The 17,906-nt window shown below is 46.2% G+C and overlaps 1 protein-coding gene across 5 annotated transcripts in view; it reads right to left on the bottom strand.

The window, feature by feature from the left end:
• Positions 1-1,361: 1,361 nt before the first annotated feature.
• Positions 1,362-17,906, bottom strand: part of CADM1 (cell adhesion molecule 1) — a 331,788-nt gene continuing 315,243 nt past the window's right edge. For 3 of the 5 annotated variants that reach the window (XM_039229287.1, XM_039229289.1, XM_039229290.1), the window contains 2 exons: positions 5,783-5,914; positions 1,362-3,733 (listed from right to left, as the gene is read on the bottom strand). In XM_039229287.1, coding sequence (XP_039085218.1) covers positions 3,615-3,733; positions 5,783-5,914 — 251 coding nt within the window. In that variant the 3' untranslated portion in view covers positions 1,362-3,614. Of the gene's footprint in view, positions 3,734-5,782; positions 5,915-17,408; positions 17,463-17,906 lie in introns of all 5 variants that reach the window. The other 2 variants (XM_039229286.1, XM_039229288.1) reach the window with 1 other exon arrangement.

Genomic DNA, 17,906 nt, shown 5'->3' with positions numbered 1-17,906 from the left:
GAAAAGGAAGCTCACCGCCCCCCCCCGGCCCCGCCCCTGCCAGCTGGGCCGATGGTGGGTAAAGGGCAGTTTGGGGCTGCTCACATGTCGTCCGTGCCTTTGTGAGATCAGCCACCATGAAGTGTAGTCATTGCTCACTCCCGCCTGCAAGGCAAGAGACCACACACGGGATCCTGCGGTCCGCCTGCCCCTGAAACCGCAGCGGCCTGAACGGTGAGTGAGAACAGCCTCCCACAGGCGGCCAAGCCAGTCCTCCGCAGATCACACCATCTTTTTGTTAAAAGAGAGAGAGCTTGAAATGAAGAAGGCGGAATGAACTGTTAAGACACGAAATCCCAAAATAAGAGACAGGTGGAGCAGCCAACACAGGGGAGTGGGTGGGGGTGGTGGGTGAAGGGGGGAGGGGCCGCCTGCTGGCCCGCCGCTGCATCCGTGCACCTGCACAAATCGCTGAGTCCGCGTGCTGCCCGGGGCACCTGGCCCACCTGTCCGCTGAGAGGGGAGAAGAGAGCAAGGGCAGGGAGTGTGAGCGGAGGAGGGAGAGAGAGACAGAGCGAGCGAGAGCGAGCAGTTCCGAGCCCCGGCTGGCAGCATTTCCCAGCACCTGCTGCCCGCGTTCGCGTCGCTGCGCCCGACCCTGGGGAGGAAGCCGGCCCACGCCCGGGGCGTCCGTCCGTAAGAAGTCCAGAATGAGATGAAAAGGGTCACTTGGTAACATTAATTTTTTTTATTAAGAAGACAGATATTTTATAGTACTTCTTTTTTTTTTCTTTTTTTTTTGTAAAAATGGTATACATGAACCAATACAAAATGCGAATGGGAACATATGGATATGAAATTTCTTACACCATAACATCGTTCATGTACACCTTGAAAACAGAACTGGCCTAAAGGGAAAAATAATACGTCGGTGTGACTAAAGAACAAGCTTATTTGGCATCAATGATACATCCTTCATTATTTTATATTCCTTTAAAAAACACAAAAAACAAGTTTGTTCTTTCTTCACTCTAAAAAAAGTGATCAACCTGTACAAAGGAATACTCAACAATACATTTCAAACAGTGCACTGTATACTTAAGAAAAAATACATAAACCAATATACAACTAAAATCCATACTTTCCTGTTTTTGCTTTATTATTATTATTATTTTTTTCCAATGCGTGGGGCCTACACTTTGCAATCTACCTGAGACGGAAAAACACCAGTCGAAACACATGAACCTGAGACATGTCAACATTGTAAGCCATAAAGTTACATCAGGAACACTGCACTACTGTACACTTTTCAAAACAAAGATGGAAGGTCCCAAAAATGAGATGCCAATTTGGTGAGCAATGGTAGGTTTTTTTTTTCCCCCTAAAAAGAACAACTGAAAAAAACCTTTCAACAACATGCGAAATGGTTCCCACCCTTTGATGCAGTTACACTATGGTCAGAATGGGCACTAAAGGGCTCGGAATAGAGCTGCACGTTATAAAATTCGTTGAAAAAGGGATGTTCGTTGTGGCTTTTTGTCTTGGTTAAGTGCCTAGGGATGGTGGGGGGGGAGGGAAACAAAATGCTGCTCAGATATGAATTTTCTTTTACATACCAGTCCGTTCCCAAAAGGCCCCCATATTGCAATGGTTCTATCAAAGGTTAAAAACAAAGACAAGAAAAATAAACACACTTTCAAATAACAAAGAGTTGATACTTTTTTCCCCCTTAAATAAATCAGCGTTAAGTTTTTCCACATAATGTAACAATAGTAAAAATGCACCTTGCAAAATCCAAAATTACTCACTGAAAATGTTATATAATATATATTTATATATATATAGATCTCTCTTTTTTTTTTTTTTTTTGATGCCATCTTTCCATAAGGACTGTATTCTGGAGTCTGGAGCCTTACCAACACATATGGTAAGAGTTTAGTTTGTGTCCTTTGGGACTACTTCTAGATTTCCTAGACGTTTCAGTGAAAATCCCCACATTTCTTTAAAAAAAATGTAAATGGCAACTTGACTCCTCTACCTTTTCCCAAGGCTCCCCATCTAAGATATGTTCAAGGTAACTTATTTTAGTAGCTAAGCACTATGGCTGCCATCATGCGAAGACCAGTAATTTTTTGGCAGATGGTTCTTAAGGCTGAGGAAAGAGGCCAAGGCTAGTGTATGAAAGGTAAAAAGATAAAAACACTCACATTTGAGTTTTGATTAAGTAACTGAAAATCCCTACATGCTGTTTTTCCACCTCTGCTCTGACCTTTCGAGAACTAGATCGACAGCAGACCAGTGTGAGAATAATACCGGCCCTTCTGTACCTCCTGCCTTTGTCAAGCCAAATCTGAAGGAATGAAAGTTTCACATGGATTCGAGTTGGAAATCCCAGCATGACAAATATCTGTAATATACAGTACATGCGGGCCACATCCTACTGTCTTTCTAACTAAGCACAAAGGAAAAAAAATCAAAAACAACAACAACAAAAACCAAACCCTGTCCCCATCCAGTCATTCACACACCACGCGGACTTGCTTTTTCCCTACAAATTGGTGAGAAGTATGGCCGATTGGGAAAGGTGGATGGAATTGTCTGGAACAGAAATAACCAGAGCAGGACTATCACTCCCCCCTTCCCCTCCTGTGGCAACTCAAATTTGTCCATTTCTATAAAAGGAACAGACCTCACCTGCCAGGTCTGTTTAGGGCGTTGATAAAGGAGGAGCCCCCTTCCGCCCCAAACCTTGCCGGACGGTGCGGGGTCTCTATGCTGAGCCGTCTACAGATACAGAATTAAAGACAGATTCGATCTCATTGTGACACACCTCACTTGCAGGTAACCCTGTACAGTAATGTAGTTCCACAGCAAACAGAACATTTTCTGAATCACAGTCTATGTTTCTAGTCTTCACTGCTCTACGTATTTGAAACATGGGTAGCAGCAAAGAGTCCTCATTGTTTGTTCACCCAAATCTTTACGACAACAGAGTAAGAATGCATTATGGACACACTAAATTCTGAACTATGAAATCTAAACTGTGCTGGTTCTCCTTTCGTGAAACTGAATCTTGAACAGAAAGCCGTTACTTCAGAAAATAAACCAAAAAAGGAAAGGAAAAAAACAACGAAATAAGGGGAAACAAGATTCTAAGGAATCCCAGCAGGCAAATTCCAAAATGGGAGATTTGGGGCCAAAAAAAAAAGAAATCCCCAATTTTTTGGGTAAAATAAATGCACATGAAGGGGAAAAAAAAAAAAAAAGAAACCGCAGGAAAAAAAAATTAAAAAAAGGAACACGACGAACAAACAAAAAAACAAGGCACAAAATTTTCTGCAGTCTACCCAAACGAAATCCAAGCATCCAAGTTTGACTTGGTAGAAGAAATAAAAATTAAAAAAGAAACCAACCAACCAACAACAACAAAAAAGAGGTGTCAAACAGCAGAGTGTACTTTCAAAGAACATCATTTTTTTTTCTTTTTTACACAGCAAATCCCAAGCCTTCCCAGTCTCGCACCTTTCCACCCATTCGTAAAAAAACACACGAATTCCTGGCACGTTCCGATATCACTGTCTCTTTATCATCTAAATAGGGCCAGTTGGACACCTCATGGAAACAAAAAGGCTGATCTAGATGAAGTACTCTTTCTTTTCTTCAGAGTTGTTCTGTCCTCCTTCAGCATTGATTATAGCTGTGTCTGCGTCTGCTGCGTCATCGGCTCCTTTGGCTTCATGAGTGAAGTATGTACCTGAAAGATGAAGGGGTAAAGCACCGTGACTGTCTGATGGCCTCTGTGTAAAGTGGTACAGAGATGGCAACTTGCTTTATGGCCATCATCAGCCGAAGTGGTGTGCAGGCAGCAGAGGGAAGAAACAATTGGAAGAAGAGAGCGAGGTGGATGAGACAAATGGGGATCCGGGGGTTCCAAAGGCACCACTCCAACTGAGCCGCTGCGATATAATTCAGCAAATGAGACATTAGAGCAGTGATTATGACCAGAGAATGTCAGCAGAAGAAGACGTGAGTGGGAGCTAGAAATGCAGAGAGCCGCTGACTAGCATAAACAGTGAAGGCCAGGACCAGTGACCGGCAATGTGCACGCACATGGTTAAAGACCAAAGCAAGGAAGAGCAATTAGCCAATTAATGAATGAGGGCCCTGACGATGTTCTACTGTCGTCTCAAATCGTTTGTTTGCGCCCCCGTCTCCGGGCTGCCCGAGTCACGGCTGCCCGTCCGTCAGGGAGGCCGCGCCGGGGCGTGTACAGGCATGTCTGACCGGCTCCTGCCCCCACCCCCACCTCGGAGCGAGGGGTCCAGATCCACAGATCACTTGATATTACAACAGCAGGTGTGCTCGAGGCCCGGGGTCTGTCTCGAGGGACAAGTGATTCCCGCCGGTGGTGTGACTCTAGCCTGGACCCGGATTCATGGATTCGCTAATTGGCACGGCCACTTTATAATGACAACACACAGAACGTTCCCAAGTTGGAGACACTCTCATTGGCAGGTCCCCACCCTTTACGGGAAAGCTTATGGAGAAAGACAAGAACTGCACCTCAGCGTGACGTCTAGGTGGAGCTTATGCTGCCTACCAGAACCAAACACGGCCCTTCCTCCCGTTATATAGCCTCCAAGATTCTTAAAGGAAAAAACAAATGGCTGATTCGTTTTGTTGTACTTTCAGGTTTTCGTGAGTGACGAATGTGAGCGGGAGGGCGGTCAGACGTTCCCCCCTAGAGCCTTCCTTCCTCCGCACGGGCTGCCCTTCCCCACCTCGTTCTCCACAGCTGCTGAGCAGACTCGGCCCCACTCTCTGGCCTTACCCTCCTGGCTCTACCAAGCTCAACACCAAGAGGCTGGGTGTTCTCGGCCCAGCGGGCTGCCTCCTGGGCATGGGCCGAAGTATGCACAGCGCCTGGGGTCCCCAAATGGTTTATGCTGGAGATGGGCGTTGTGGGTCCCAAAGGTGGTTTCAAGCACCGTGGACCTCCACTGCGGTGCTCAAGGAATCTTCCCCAAACCCCAATCCTGTGCTCACTATGCAAGCGCCTGGAGCTGATGCTATAGGGAAGCCCCGCACACTCACTGCACAGCGCTTGAGAAAAACAACAGAGAAGACAAGGGCCGACAGAGAAAGGGAAGAATAAATTACCAAGCGCGGGGAAGAGGGTCAGAGCAGCATGGGGCACAGAGGAGGAGCGTTGGAAGAGATGATTGCCCATCCAGGCTGCACAGTTGATAAGTGTGATGATTAATGGCAATTTAAATCAATTGCACCGATAATTTAAAAAATACATATTTATGTGGCTTTTAAGGCACATCCAACCAAGGAAGGATTCTAGCCGCTGTGACCAGCTTACCCTAAGTCTGGGGCCAGGGGGGTGCAGAGTCCCGTCCACCTGCTGCCCAGAAAGCAGAAGGTTACGGGCCCGTTCTTTGTGCGTTTGTCATTTGGGGGTTCACACCACACCTGGCCTGCCAGCCCCTATTTTACAATTTTTGCTCTAGCCCCAATTACGGATTGCAGAATAACAAATCTAGAAAGCTTTTAGAGAAAATCCAAATCAAGACGTGCCACTCATCAACTCTCAGAGTCCTAATCAGCAGCTGCTAAGATTTCTGGTTGTTTTTTTTTTTTTCTCCTTTCTTTTTTCCTCTCTCTCTCAGTTTCAGGAATCGAAGAGGCAACGTGGCCACATCATCCAAACTGCCTATCAAGGAAAACCTTGTCGAGTCCCCAGAGGCAGGGGCTGCGATGACGGGAGGCCTCCTGCCTGCCAAAGCACCTTGCTTACCTTTATGTCTGGCAAAGTAGCGCCCCAGAATGATAAGCAAGCACAGCATGGCGAACACCACCACGGCCACGACCCCGCCGATCACGGCATGATCCACCGCTCTGATGGCGCCTTCTTCGCCCGCTCGCGAATCTGCCGGAATCAGAAAAGGAAGAAGGATGTAGAGCTCATTACAAGACACCAGCAGCCCTGGCCGTGCTGCCTCCAGGTAAGAGGTCACCGTCCCCTACACTGGAGGAGGCAGAGAGACCATCCAGCTGGACCAAGTCACACCAAGGGAACAGACTGGCCTGTCCGGTGCCAAACTGATCTGTGCTCCCCACAGGGCAATGTCACTGTAAGCGGCAGAGCAGCGCTAATGCGCGTGGAACACACTTAGGGGCCAGGGAGAGAAGCAAAAGGCTGTCCAAGTTCCGGCCTGGTCTCAGCACTTGCTCTCTCTGTGTCCGGCTGCAGATCCTAGTAAGGAGGTGACCTCGCTATTTGTGGGTGATCGGAAGGGCACCTTCGGGCTGCAACAGGAGCTGCTGAGGGGAGGCTGGGGTAGCTTTCCGCAGCTGCCCAGTGACTTGCTCCCTGCTGGGCCCAGGTCACGCGCGGCTCTGAAGCCACAGCTGCCTGGAGATAAAACCAGGCTCGTAAGACTAAAGACAAGTGACAGGCTTGCTACATTTAGGATGTATGAGGGGGTAAGCCTCAATCTAAAACCTAAAATCCTATTTCAAAAAAAGACAGCCAGGAATAATTGTCCATTGCCACAGATGGGTTTTATTTTATTTATTTAACACTTCACGATGCAATTAATTTTCCTTTATAAGCATCACTCCCTCAGGATGCCTTTTTGCGACTGAGAACGACATGTTTGGCTGGGGAACAACTCCGAAATGAACCCAGAATGAGCTATGGCGATGCGGAATGGATGTATGGCAGTGTAAACAATTTTAATTTAGGAATGTGGCTACATCACCCCTTGCTGAAACCCTAATGGCACCCGAGATTTATAAATGTAGTAAAAAACAATTATTCTCCCGTTGATTAATACATTAACATTTTGGAGTGGAAGCTAAACCATTGTCTTTTTTTTTTATTGAGTCGAGTACGACACCTCCATTAAAATGATTTACTGGCTGTACCTTACAATTTAAGCACAGCAGCAACAGAAACGGTAAAAATCTTTTAACTTTACATGATTTGTGAAGTCATATGTGAAGGATTTACCATTTAAATCTTTCAGTACAAGAAGCACATGGCCTATAAATCTGTCCCCCTTGCAGCTGCCGGACGCCCGAGAGAAATGCATTTCACCAGGAAGACGGAGAGTGCAAATTCAAGTCAATTTTTAAGAAAGATTTATCTCTGTCTCTCTCCAAAGAACAGAGCAAATCTCTGAAGCCTCCACCTCTAATAATATTTGAAGTTTATCGATCAAGTGTACAGATCCGTGACAGCTAAAGGTAATGGTGCTCTTTTGAGCCGAAACCTGATACAACGCTTTCAGCAGGAGGGCATGATTTACACTTTCTATCGATATTTCCAATTCTGCTCTGAGATTAAGTACTGAAGGATGTGGGGAAAGGACTCGTGACTGAGGGTTCCACGAGAAATGCTTTAATTAAAAGAGTTTAAATTTAAAAAAAATGAACTATTTAAAGTGTTCCATTAAGTTACCTTCCGAAGGACTACAAAAAACCCCCCAAAACCCAGCCCAAACAGAAATGCCAAATCAGAGGCAGCAGCAGCAGGTCGCCCAGGACAACAGGATGATGGGAGTTTAATTGGAGAAGGGAGATGGGTTGGAGGCAGAGTGCACTACAGCCAATTAGCCCGTTTCGTGATGTGCAAGCCCCTCCAGCAACCTGTCTAATAAGCTCGACTTGAAACGTGGTAGAGAGGAATTGCCCTCCTCGGCCAAAAGTGTTGCCTACTGTGGATGCAACAGCCTCTGTGTCTTGAAAGTCATTTCAACGAGGCAGAACTTGGCCACGGAAACTTTTTCTCTTAATTTAGAGACACACAGAGCTTGTCGAAGGGGAGCGCTCCCCACCTGAGATGCCCCTTGACACAGGGTACCTGCTGGGGGGATACAGCACTTCACACCCTGGAGACCCTCTCGCCCACCTGCACAGACTCAGAATCGCTGATGGGAAGATGAGAGTCGGGAGTTGTGTTTTCCTTAGTGAGCTGTCAAAATAGGGGATCGTGTGAGTGAAAATGAACGGACCTCCATTTGCCGTGAGCTTCACACCTATTGAAAAATAAAGGGTCTTTCAACTAATTCCACAGGCCTTAGAATTGGGTGGGGAAAACAAAGTGATAGTAGCTATCGAGGAGAGGGGAGAGTTAGGGGTAAGAGGTAAAGAGAGGCCCTGTCCGGGGGAGACTGAGAGTGGAGGGAAACTTCGAGAAACTGTACCGGGCACATAAATAACCCATTTAGGAGAAGGCACTCTCATGTCCACTGTTAAAAGACCGCCTCCTCCGGCCCTTGGCACAGGAACATTCTAGAAGCCAGAGAGACAGGGAGAGAAGCTCTGTGATGGAGAAAAACAAAAAAACCTCACGGGAGGTATCTGTGGGATTCATTTCATTTGGTCTTTGCTGCCCACGAACTTAGAGCTAAATGCGCTCGGGGCTGCCTTTTCCTCCCTGCACTTTGCCCACATTTGGTACCTGTGTTTTGGCGATTTTGCCTACCCTCAAGGACATATATATTTTACTGATACTTATTTATAAAGGTAATGTCTCCAGCTATCTCCCGATACTCACTTGATAAGGAAGTTTACTACCACCAGTTAATCACCAAGACATTTTTCCTGCCTTCAATTACTGCAGACGGACACAGAAGGTAACTGATGTTTAATTTACAGGGAATATTGAGGTTTGTGAGCTCCTCACCGCCTCTTTCAACCCCACCCCACCCCGGCTCCACCGGCACTTGTCATGACTAGGCGTCCTCCATAGACAGCGGAGCCCTTTCCCGCCTCCGTTCACTCTCACCTTCTGTTTCAATGTGTGGGGTGGGCGGGAGGGTTTTCATAGTGCCGTCGATTGGCCCGAGGTGGTGGGGGAAGAGGGGGAAGGCTGGTTACCTTCTACCAGGGCCGGACTGCGCGCACCTGTGTGCCGGTGCCTCACTCAAGGCCAGGAGCAAGGGCACAAGATGTTACACAGAGAGGCAGCGGGGAAACGGAGGGGGAGGGGATGCCTGGAGCAGACGGGGAGTATCAGCCACCAACAGGATCATGGCTCTGACGAAGTCCGCTGGCCACCCAGCCTTTCCTGTCCTGCCCCCGAAGGAAGAGCTCTGGCTAGTGCTTGAGAAACGACTTCCCAGTGGCACACTTGAGAAACTATCTGTCACCATCATCCAAAGACCCTGCTCCTCTTGGTGCAGATCTTTTCACTCTGGTTCTATGAGCTTTCTTAGGGGGGAGGCGGCATCTCCAGATTTGTGGTTCCTTTTCTGAATCAGACAGAGAAGGAAACTAAAGAGCCAGACACCACAGCCGCCTCCAGCTCCCACACTGGAAAGGAAACGTGGGTGTGGAAAGCTCTTATAAACATGCCCAGTCCTCGGGCGAACGGACATGTCTCGGGTTTAGAAAGTAATGCTTTCCTGTTCTTTTAAGAAATGAAGCAACAGGTGCCACTAAGAGCGCTCGTATCTCCGGGACTAAGCCTTGTCCACACCATCCTGCAGGAGAAGCCATGCTCCTGCCTGCTGTATGCTGCAGGCATCAAGGTTATTCCAGCCCTGAACTGAGGGTGTTCGGGGGACGAAGGTCACCCCAGTCCTTTCACGTGTGAGGTCAAGTAACTTAGGCCGAGTCGTCCCGTAGCTCTGGATTTTAGGTACGCTTTGTCAACGCGGGGCTGAGAAGAGGTCATGCGGGCTCACTCTTTCCTGCCTGTACTGTCCCCTCCTGCAGCCCCGTCTATGGCTCTAAGTGTGACATGAGTCTCTTTAAGGACAGATCAATCATGAGCTGTTTAGTATTCGTGAGTTGGCTTTTCTTTTGGCAAAAAGCTGGAGTGACTTGGCTCCAGGTGAGAGTTTACAAGTCGCTTGCAGAATGTTAAGTTGGCCACTACTGCTTGGGTCATAGCGACGGCCACCCTGGGCTCGCATTAGCATCTTAGAAACGCGAGGACAAAAACATTTCAAAGAAAGTCCCAAGAGTGATGCCCCAAAGCACTCGGTTTTCTTTCTTTTTTAGCGCTCGGTTTTCTTTACCTTGGGCCAGGTGACCTGGCCCACTCCATTCCTCATGGGCAACACGAAGGGGGCGGCTTGAAAGGCAGCAGTTCCCGAGGGGCTGCCGAGAAAAGTGACTGCCAGTGAGGAACTTCAGTGCCCCCCACCCCCAGGGGACTCCTTTTTCTCCACTTGCTTTCCTTCCTTAAAGTATTTGCCAGAGCCGTCCTTAACGCAGCGCTCCGGCATCATGCCGCCTGTGCTAAAACAGGGCTCTGTGACACGGCTCGGTTTCGATGGCTACTTCGCCACCTGGCATGGGACGCCTCACAGAAGCTGCAGAACGAATGCCTTCATCGTGGATCCGTGATAAGTCTAGAAGGCTCCGGATTCACGGGCAGCCAGGGAATTGCCAGTACGTCCTAAACAAGCTCCTGGCAAACACGGGCTCTAACAGAGAGGTCGTCACTGAGCAGAATGCTCGTTGCAGCAGCAGCGCCAGGAAGACACCAAGCTTCCTACCTCTGAGGAGCTGAAGTCCGATCCAGTTAAAACGTAACACACAGTACCTATGGCAGGGGACGGCCACTGGATGTTGGCGTGACCTTCACATTTCATACCGTCCCTGGCTCCGGCTGGCTGGCACATTTAACATCTTGGGGAGAATGGACTCCTCCTCCTCAATGCATGGATTTATTTGTGCCCATAGGTTACACACTACCTTAGGTCTCACCTTAAAAACTAATATTTAAAATACGGAGGAGGTTCTGATGACGCTGATCTTCCTACTTCTACTGGGTAATTCCTATGTTCGAACTCCCGTTTCCCTATCTAAACAATGAGTGGGAAAAAAAGTTAGGAATCTTGACTTTTTGCAACAGTTCCGTTATGTGACTGAGTTAGAGACTTTTTCCTGGGCTGAGGTCTTCCCGGACAAGTCAGTTTAAGTAAAAACTCTCTGAATCGTATTTATAATGGAAATGCCGCCTCCATCTTCCTGGGACCCTAGGGATTAGATTAGTCTCTGTCAGAGGCCTCTTCATGAGCACCATGGCATGTGCTACTTAGCTACTTCCTGCTAGGAAGAAAGAAGAAAAACAAAAACAAAAAGAAAACAAAAAAAAGCCTGATGGCGGATTTTCCAAATCTAAGGCAAAACCAAAATCTGACCTCAAAGACAAAACCAAAGCAAAGGCAGCCAAACCCTGGTGCCTTCTGACAAAATGGAGCCGCTCAATCCCATCACCTACTGTAGCTCTCTTTGTGGCAACAAATATAAGCGTGCATTTGAAAGAGCACAACTTTATTACTGAAGGGGAACAAACTGAATGGCATGCGCTGACAAAATGCCACATTATTTGCTAATCCTAATATGTTATTCTTCCTTAAGATTTGCTTTCCTCAGCACCAATTCAATTATAGATGCTACAAATCCTTCTGACATTTAATTCCCTCTTGTCAGAGAGTAGTAAATGTATACAGTACATGCACAGCTTTCCCATTAAGATGTTAATATATATTGGAGCACACTAGCCTCTATGCAACATAACCTTTCTTTTCGGTCTTCTTGGAAAGCAGAAGGGAAGAAATAAATGTAAAGCAAGAAAATCGAGAAGATCCCATATAGCATCCCAGGCAGCCAGTACTTCCCTTCACCAGCGTTTAATTCTAGCACTGTAACGCCAGTTATGCTAACATTTCAGAGGAACCGTGTGAAGCTACTTAAAGGAAAATTGTGGTCTGCGTCCTCCCGTCACCCAAAGCTCAGTATGCGTTCATGTAAGTTAGAAGTACTGCTTCTGGGCTTTGGCTGTACATCGTGACTACCCATTGATCTGGACTCAGGCTCTCCTAGGTTGTCACTGCCTAGATGATCCTCCAGGAACAGACCCAAGCAGGAGACGCAGAAGAGTGAGGATCTCATCTCCTGCACAGCCCACTAGAGAATGTGCTGGACCCGCTTTCGGGTCTGGGGTACAAGTGGGGCTCCGTTACTTGTCTCTGTGATTTCAGACAGGTCGATCAGCCACTCTGAGCCAACGAGCACAACCAGACACTTCATGGGGCCGTTCTGAGAGGCCGGTGTATTGCCGAATATGAAAGTGCCTCTCTGGGCCAGGGCTTGGCATATCATAGGTACTCAGTGAGTGTCTGTCAGATTTAAATCCACTATATTAAAGCCCAAGGAGAGCATTATCACAGTTCTTTTAGTACTACTGACTCAAGGCGAATACTTATCAAGGCTTTGGGGGAAGGGCTGTCCATACACTCAGCACTGCTCTCAAATGGTAAGATGCTCCATAAACATTTGCTTTGGTGTTTGACCAAAGCCTTCTTCCAGTTTTGCAGAATGGTGCACAGTGTGACTGATGGCCTCGCTGCCCTGTGTGGTCAAGGCTGAAGGCTACCTGAGTCAGGTCATGATTCAGGTGTACTATCTGAGTATGAGGATTTTAAATATTTATTGTCAGCTAAATAGGAGAACAAGTATTTTTTAGGTCGATATTTTTCCTATCTCAAGTAACTTGATTTCGTTAATTTACCCAACACTAGAAATGCCTTAACGAACAGGAGGGGATCCTCCCCAAACATTCAGTGTCCCCAGAGACCAAGAGGCACTCTCAGGAGTCCACCCGGCTCATCTCATAATAAAGACTTAAAAGTATGAGTGCCTTTTCCATTTTAAGCAACGGGAAGGCACAGAGAATGAAACCAGAGTTTTCCTTATGAGAGTATACATCCAATAAAGAGGACAGTCATAAAGTATTTCCAAACATACATTTCCCACTAGAATCTCTCTCGGGAGAAAGATGCCTCTGTGGATCTCAGGCATTTGGGGGGTGTGAGGAGGATGGGTTAATGAATATGGTGAAGTCACCCCAAAGCAGTGTCCAACCTGTAGAACTGGAATTCACATTTTGTGTTGTAAGCTGGCGACCTGCTAGTTTGAGGAATGTTTCTATTTGGTGGCCTCCTTCCTCCCCATGAGGGAAACAGTAGCATGTTGGATTATGGGAAGATCAGCAATCTGATGACCTTCAAATTCACATTGTGGGAAAGCCATGGACAAGGTGCCATGGACCCAATATGACTTTAGTCTACTGCCTTATATTAAAGAGAATTTTAATATTAAGGAACTCTACATGTTTTAACCTTCGTGTCCCAAAACTTCCCTATGGCCTAGATCATCATCTCAGTGGGAAACTGTTCCCATAATTTTGGACACTCAGTGGGACAACGGGCACCCAAATCATCTGAGTTAAGGACTTCTTTGAAGGACAAAGAACATGACTTGATGCTGGAAGAGATCTTTCCAGGCCACTCAGCATATGGTTCTACCCCTGAGGGGCTCCAGAGAGTCCGACTTTTCCCTCCTCATTCCCTGGACCCCTGCATTAAACTGAAAGGGGTCCAAGAGGGGTCCAAGCATTGTCAAGAAGATGCCTGCAAGGGAAGGGTGGATTTCACAGGGGAAGGAGAACTGTTCTAAAACCAAAGTCTCCATTTCCTGCAGAGGCCAGAAGACCTATTTGTTCAAATTCTGACCCTGTCTCTTGAGTAAATCACTTAACCTCGGGAGCTCTTGTCTTCCTCCTTTACCAACTGAGACAAACAAGCCTTCCTTAACAATTCTCCTAGGATTCTCCTGAAAACCCTCCCATGGCTGGCTCACTCTCTCTGTCTCAATGGCCTTCTGTGGTGAGCTTGTGTTCTGAGCTAGCCTCCATCTCTTCCTAGCCCCAGTCACTCACTTCCAGGGTACCCACAGCACGTGTCACTGTTCACCACCATCTTGTGCTTTGAGCCTGGCTGCCCCACTGGGAGGGAGCTGAAAGATCAGGGGCCCTGTGCTGTGGGGTCCCCAGCGGCTCCGGCTCCTGGGTGGTCTTGTTCACCACTGCATGCCTGGTTGCCCACCCAGAGCCTGGCTGACGGAGAGGCTCGAGCAGTTGTGCTGAATGAAGAGCGAGTGAGATATGTGGAAGTTTTCTAAGCTGGAAAGAACTGTATAAACACAAGCTAAATACTAAATCTTAGATTCATGGGGCCATACCTCGAATCAGCCCAGCTGGTTTTTCTTTATCATATCATTATTGCTAGTCTACCACCGAAATGAGATAGCCTGTTTGCCAAATCTGGGCCATACCTTAGGTGGGGGCAAGGAGGGAAAGATCGCCCCCCTCCCCATGTTATGTCTGTTGAGTTTTTCACCCCCATTCCAAGCAAGTTCAGCCAACTTTGAGGACACTCAGAATGACCAGATGGTCCTATATCCTATCCCAGAACCGATCATCTGGATTCAAGGCCTTTATGTGCTTCCATTACCTAAATTCAGACTATATTTTGAGCCCATGTTTCCTTCAGAATTCGTTTAGGGGACTCTCACCTAGAGTCTTCCATAATGCCTGGCACAGATTATCAGGGCCATTTAGAGTCTTCCCTCCACCCATACTTTCTACCAATTGTGAGAGAGATGTGGGATTTTTCTAGATCACTTTCTCATTTGCAGGGCAAGAGTTGAAATCATGTTTTAGGGAAGCATGACAGCTCTGGAATTTCTTGTCGGGGCCTCTGCTTCAAAAGCAGAAGACTGATGGACTGCTCTGATAGCGCCAGAGGGCCATTCTCTGGCACACCATGTATTTACCAATGCACTCCACTAAACAGTCCCCAAAGGCCCTTCCAGTGCTGAAAGGAGGCAGGCCGTGCCGACATTTTTTAAAACTTTTAAAATAAAATAGAAGGATAAATATGCTTAAAGCTATTCTATTCCACATGGGTGGCAATAACCACCAGCTGTCACCAGGAAACGGCAGATGTAATTGATAAAACAATTCAAAACTCTTGTGGATCCATCGTCAATAAAGTTAACACCCAAGAAGTAAACGAAAGGGTTCAAAGTGGGTCTGGATAAGCTCCCCAGGTCTGCCAATAATTAAATCACTGAACTACACACGAGCATAATTTTTTAATGCAGATTAAAGAGGAGGATCAGCTGGGCAACTTGCTTTGCTGGGTGAGGATGGAGCACCATATGTTGCTTATGAAATTGTCATTAGCTGAGGTAGCAGTGGTGAATGGGGGAGGTGGGCAGAAGACACACCATCATTATTTCCAAGGAAATGCGGGATATAGCATTTATCCATAATAAGGCAAGGATGAAATTTCTACCCAGATGGAACAGGGGATGGATGGTAAGATTATTCATTACCACAGTTTAGCATTAAATGCACAACACCTACTCTCATTTATTGATGGACTGTTTAAGACGGGTGTTAACCTGTTTGTCTTGTATTATAATTGAATTCAGTCTCTAGGCTACAGAAATTTGAGAAGTTCATCCTTTCTCAATCAATATGCTCCCCTTCAGTGACCCATTTCAAGACAGCTTCATAAAAAATAATGTATTTTGTTTTAATAAATTTAAACACAATGACAGCTGCTCAATTTTTATTGGTTGTTTTTTTTTTTTCTCCCCCTTCAGATGTCTCTTTGCTGCCGAGGGAAGCCAAGCTCAGAATCAATAGTCATTGATTAATCAGCATCCCCTTTGAACAAAGGTGCTAATCAGTTTTTGATTAGTTCATCAAACCAGATGCAAAGGCAGCCCAGGCCCGGCCTGATAGATCATCAGTGTTCTACATGACTTACGGCTCCTGAACAGTGCAGTGTTCCTGGAGGGGGCGGGGGCACATAATTACTAATTTAACCGAATTATTAGGAGCACAAACAGTTGTTGGCTTATTGCTTCTGACTCGGGGGTGATTGATAGAACTATAGCAAGGCCGCATCTGACTTGGTGCAGAGCTGACAGAGACCCAGAGTGTTTCCTTAATTGATGATGCTTGGGTAGATGGCGGATTTAGTCCCAGTTTTCCTAAAGAGAAGAAAAATTACTTCTGCATATTTCAGTGACTCTCATCTGGCTAATAAGCCAAGAAGGATCAGGCCCATGAGGACTCAGTCCTTTCTTAGGGTCCTTGTGAAGTCCCACTCACCAGGGCCATTGTGTCAGAGAGCGGTTTTATTTAGGGTCAGGACATGAACTGAAAGCGCATTGCTTATGACCAGCCTTATGTTCTGTGCAAGGAGAAGGACTTAGCTCTGAAAATCGGGGGAATGTTTTTGCAACTTCTCTAAATATACTACCAGTAAGAGGCAAAAATGAAACACTCTCTTGATGGGTTGGCTATCTTTCTAATCTCCTAGTTATTTGTCTGAATTCATTGGGATTTGGCACTTATTTATCCAACAGGTGTCAATCGAGCACCTACTACATGACAGGCATACAGCAGTGAACAAAACCAATATGGCCTCCTGAAACTCGCTGTGGAAAAACCCAACAGCGAAGCTCACACTGGGACATGGCACATAGAAAATTAAAGACATTCTCCTTTTTTTACGTTTCACAGAAGCACATAGGGGGTGATAAATCTGCATTTTGAAAGGCTAGGTGGCTCTATCTTATTTTCTCATGGGGGGAACCTGTCGTCAAGGACTGGAGCCACCTTAACAACCAACTATTCAAGGGTGCTCAAGTGAAATCTCTTCAGGAAGGGGAAACATGGACCCTCCCTTCCAAAGGCTGGAGTAAGGATCCACACTCCTACATCCTGGTTCCTCTATCACACTAATGAGGAACGGCCCTTCCTTATTGATTTATTAAGAATTGACTGATCAAAATGTTTAAGAAGCTGTAGCTGGTCGGCAGTGAAGTCCCAGAGCATCATGGCAGCTTATATAATTGTTTAGCTCTGACCATTTTGAATCTCAGAGCCACAACCCCCCCTCCCCCTTTATAGGATATGCTTCTTATTCTGGATTAGTAACACCTAAATCCTGGAATCAAGCATGAAACCTACTTTTGCAAGAGCTCAGTGTGCTGTGAAAAAGGTCTGAGGTGGATAATTAGTTTACATCATGGTGTGTGACAAAACAATTGCCCCTTTCCTCCCTGCCCCCCTCTGTGCTTCTAAGATAACTATGATGTGGCTTTTCTAGTCTATTCTACAGAAGCAGATGGTCAACATGAGCTTTTTCTTTTTTAAATAGAGATCTTCTCTCATAATCCAACATCCTGAAACTGCTTTGTGCATTTCCAAAAAATTCCTCTGGAACCATTATACATCTAGAACATAAACAATTATTTTAAGCCACTGAATGCAGAGTGGTTTCAGTGCGATCCCCGAGATGACCTGACCTCCTTAACATTAACGCCGTCACTTCCCATCTGAAATAGACATGCCACTAGCACAGGGAAGAGAGGAGCGTGGGGAGGAAGAAAGCGTTCATAAGAATTTGTTTGCCTTCCGTCTCAAAATCCACAATTGCTAAGTAAGTGCTCAGGAAACCAAATAGGCATTTGGCAGGCGTGGACAGAGCGCCCACAGGTTGGACACCGCAGCGCCTTACCTAGTGACTAGCCCTTACCTGAGAGGTCCTCACTGTCCAGCTCTTCTGCGGAATTGGGCAACTGAGTGAGGCCTTACAAGTAAAAACAAATCGTTTTTCTTTCCATTCCTCAAGGGACATAAACAAAACACTTAAGAACTGAGGATGAATTTTCTTAAAAAACATGAGCCAAATCTCTTGCTCGCTCTCTCTGTTTTTTTTTTTTTTTTTTTGGATAGCTTGAATGCATTAATCCAGAAGTACATTTCTCTAATTGTTTCATTTTGTTATTGATACACAATCAAGGCAGAAAGATTCCTCAGTCTCCACTTTCAAAGCACGTGACACATGAAGATGAATGTTTAAAATCACTCATTCAGAACAGCATGCAAAACGGAAAAAAATAAAGCCTGATTGTTAGCTGTCGATGTTCTGACATAGCTCTTAAAATACAAATATATTTAGATGTTACATACTGATGTATGTAAGTTTGATTTCACATTTTTACCATAAATTGAAATCCTTTGCCAATACTGA

This window comes from Hyaena hyaena, unplaced genomic scaffold, assembly GCF_003009895.1.
Source record: "Hyaena hyaena isolate Hyena2069 unplaced genomic scaffold, ASM300989v1 scaffold_37, whole genome shotgun sequence".
Taxonomy (NCBI): domain Eukaryota; kingdom Metazoa; phylum Chordata; class Mammalia; order Carnivora; family Hyaenidae; genus Hyaena; species Hyaena hyaena.
This window is presented reverse-complemented; position numbering and strand designations above follow the sequence as displayed.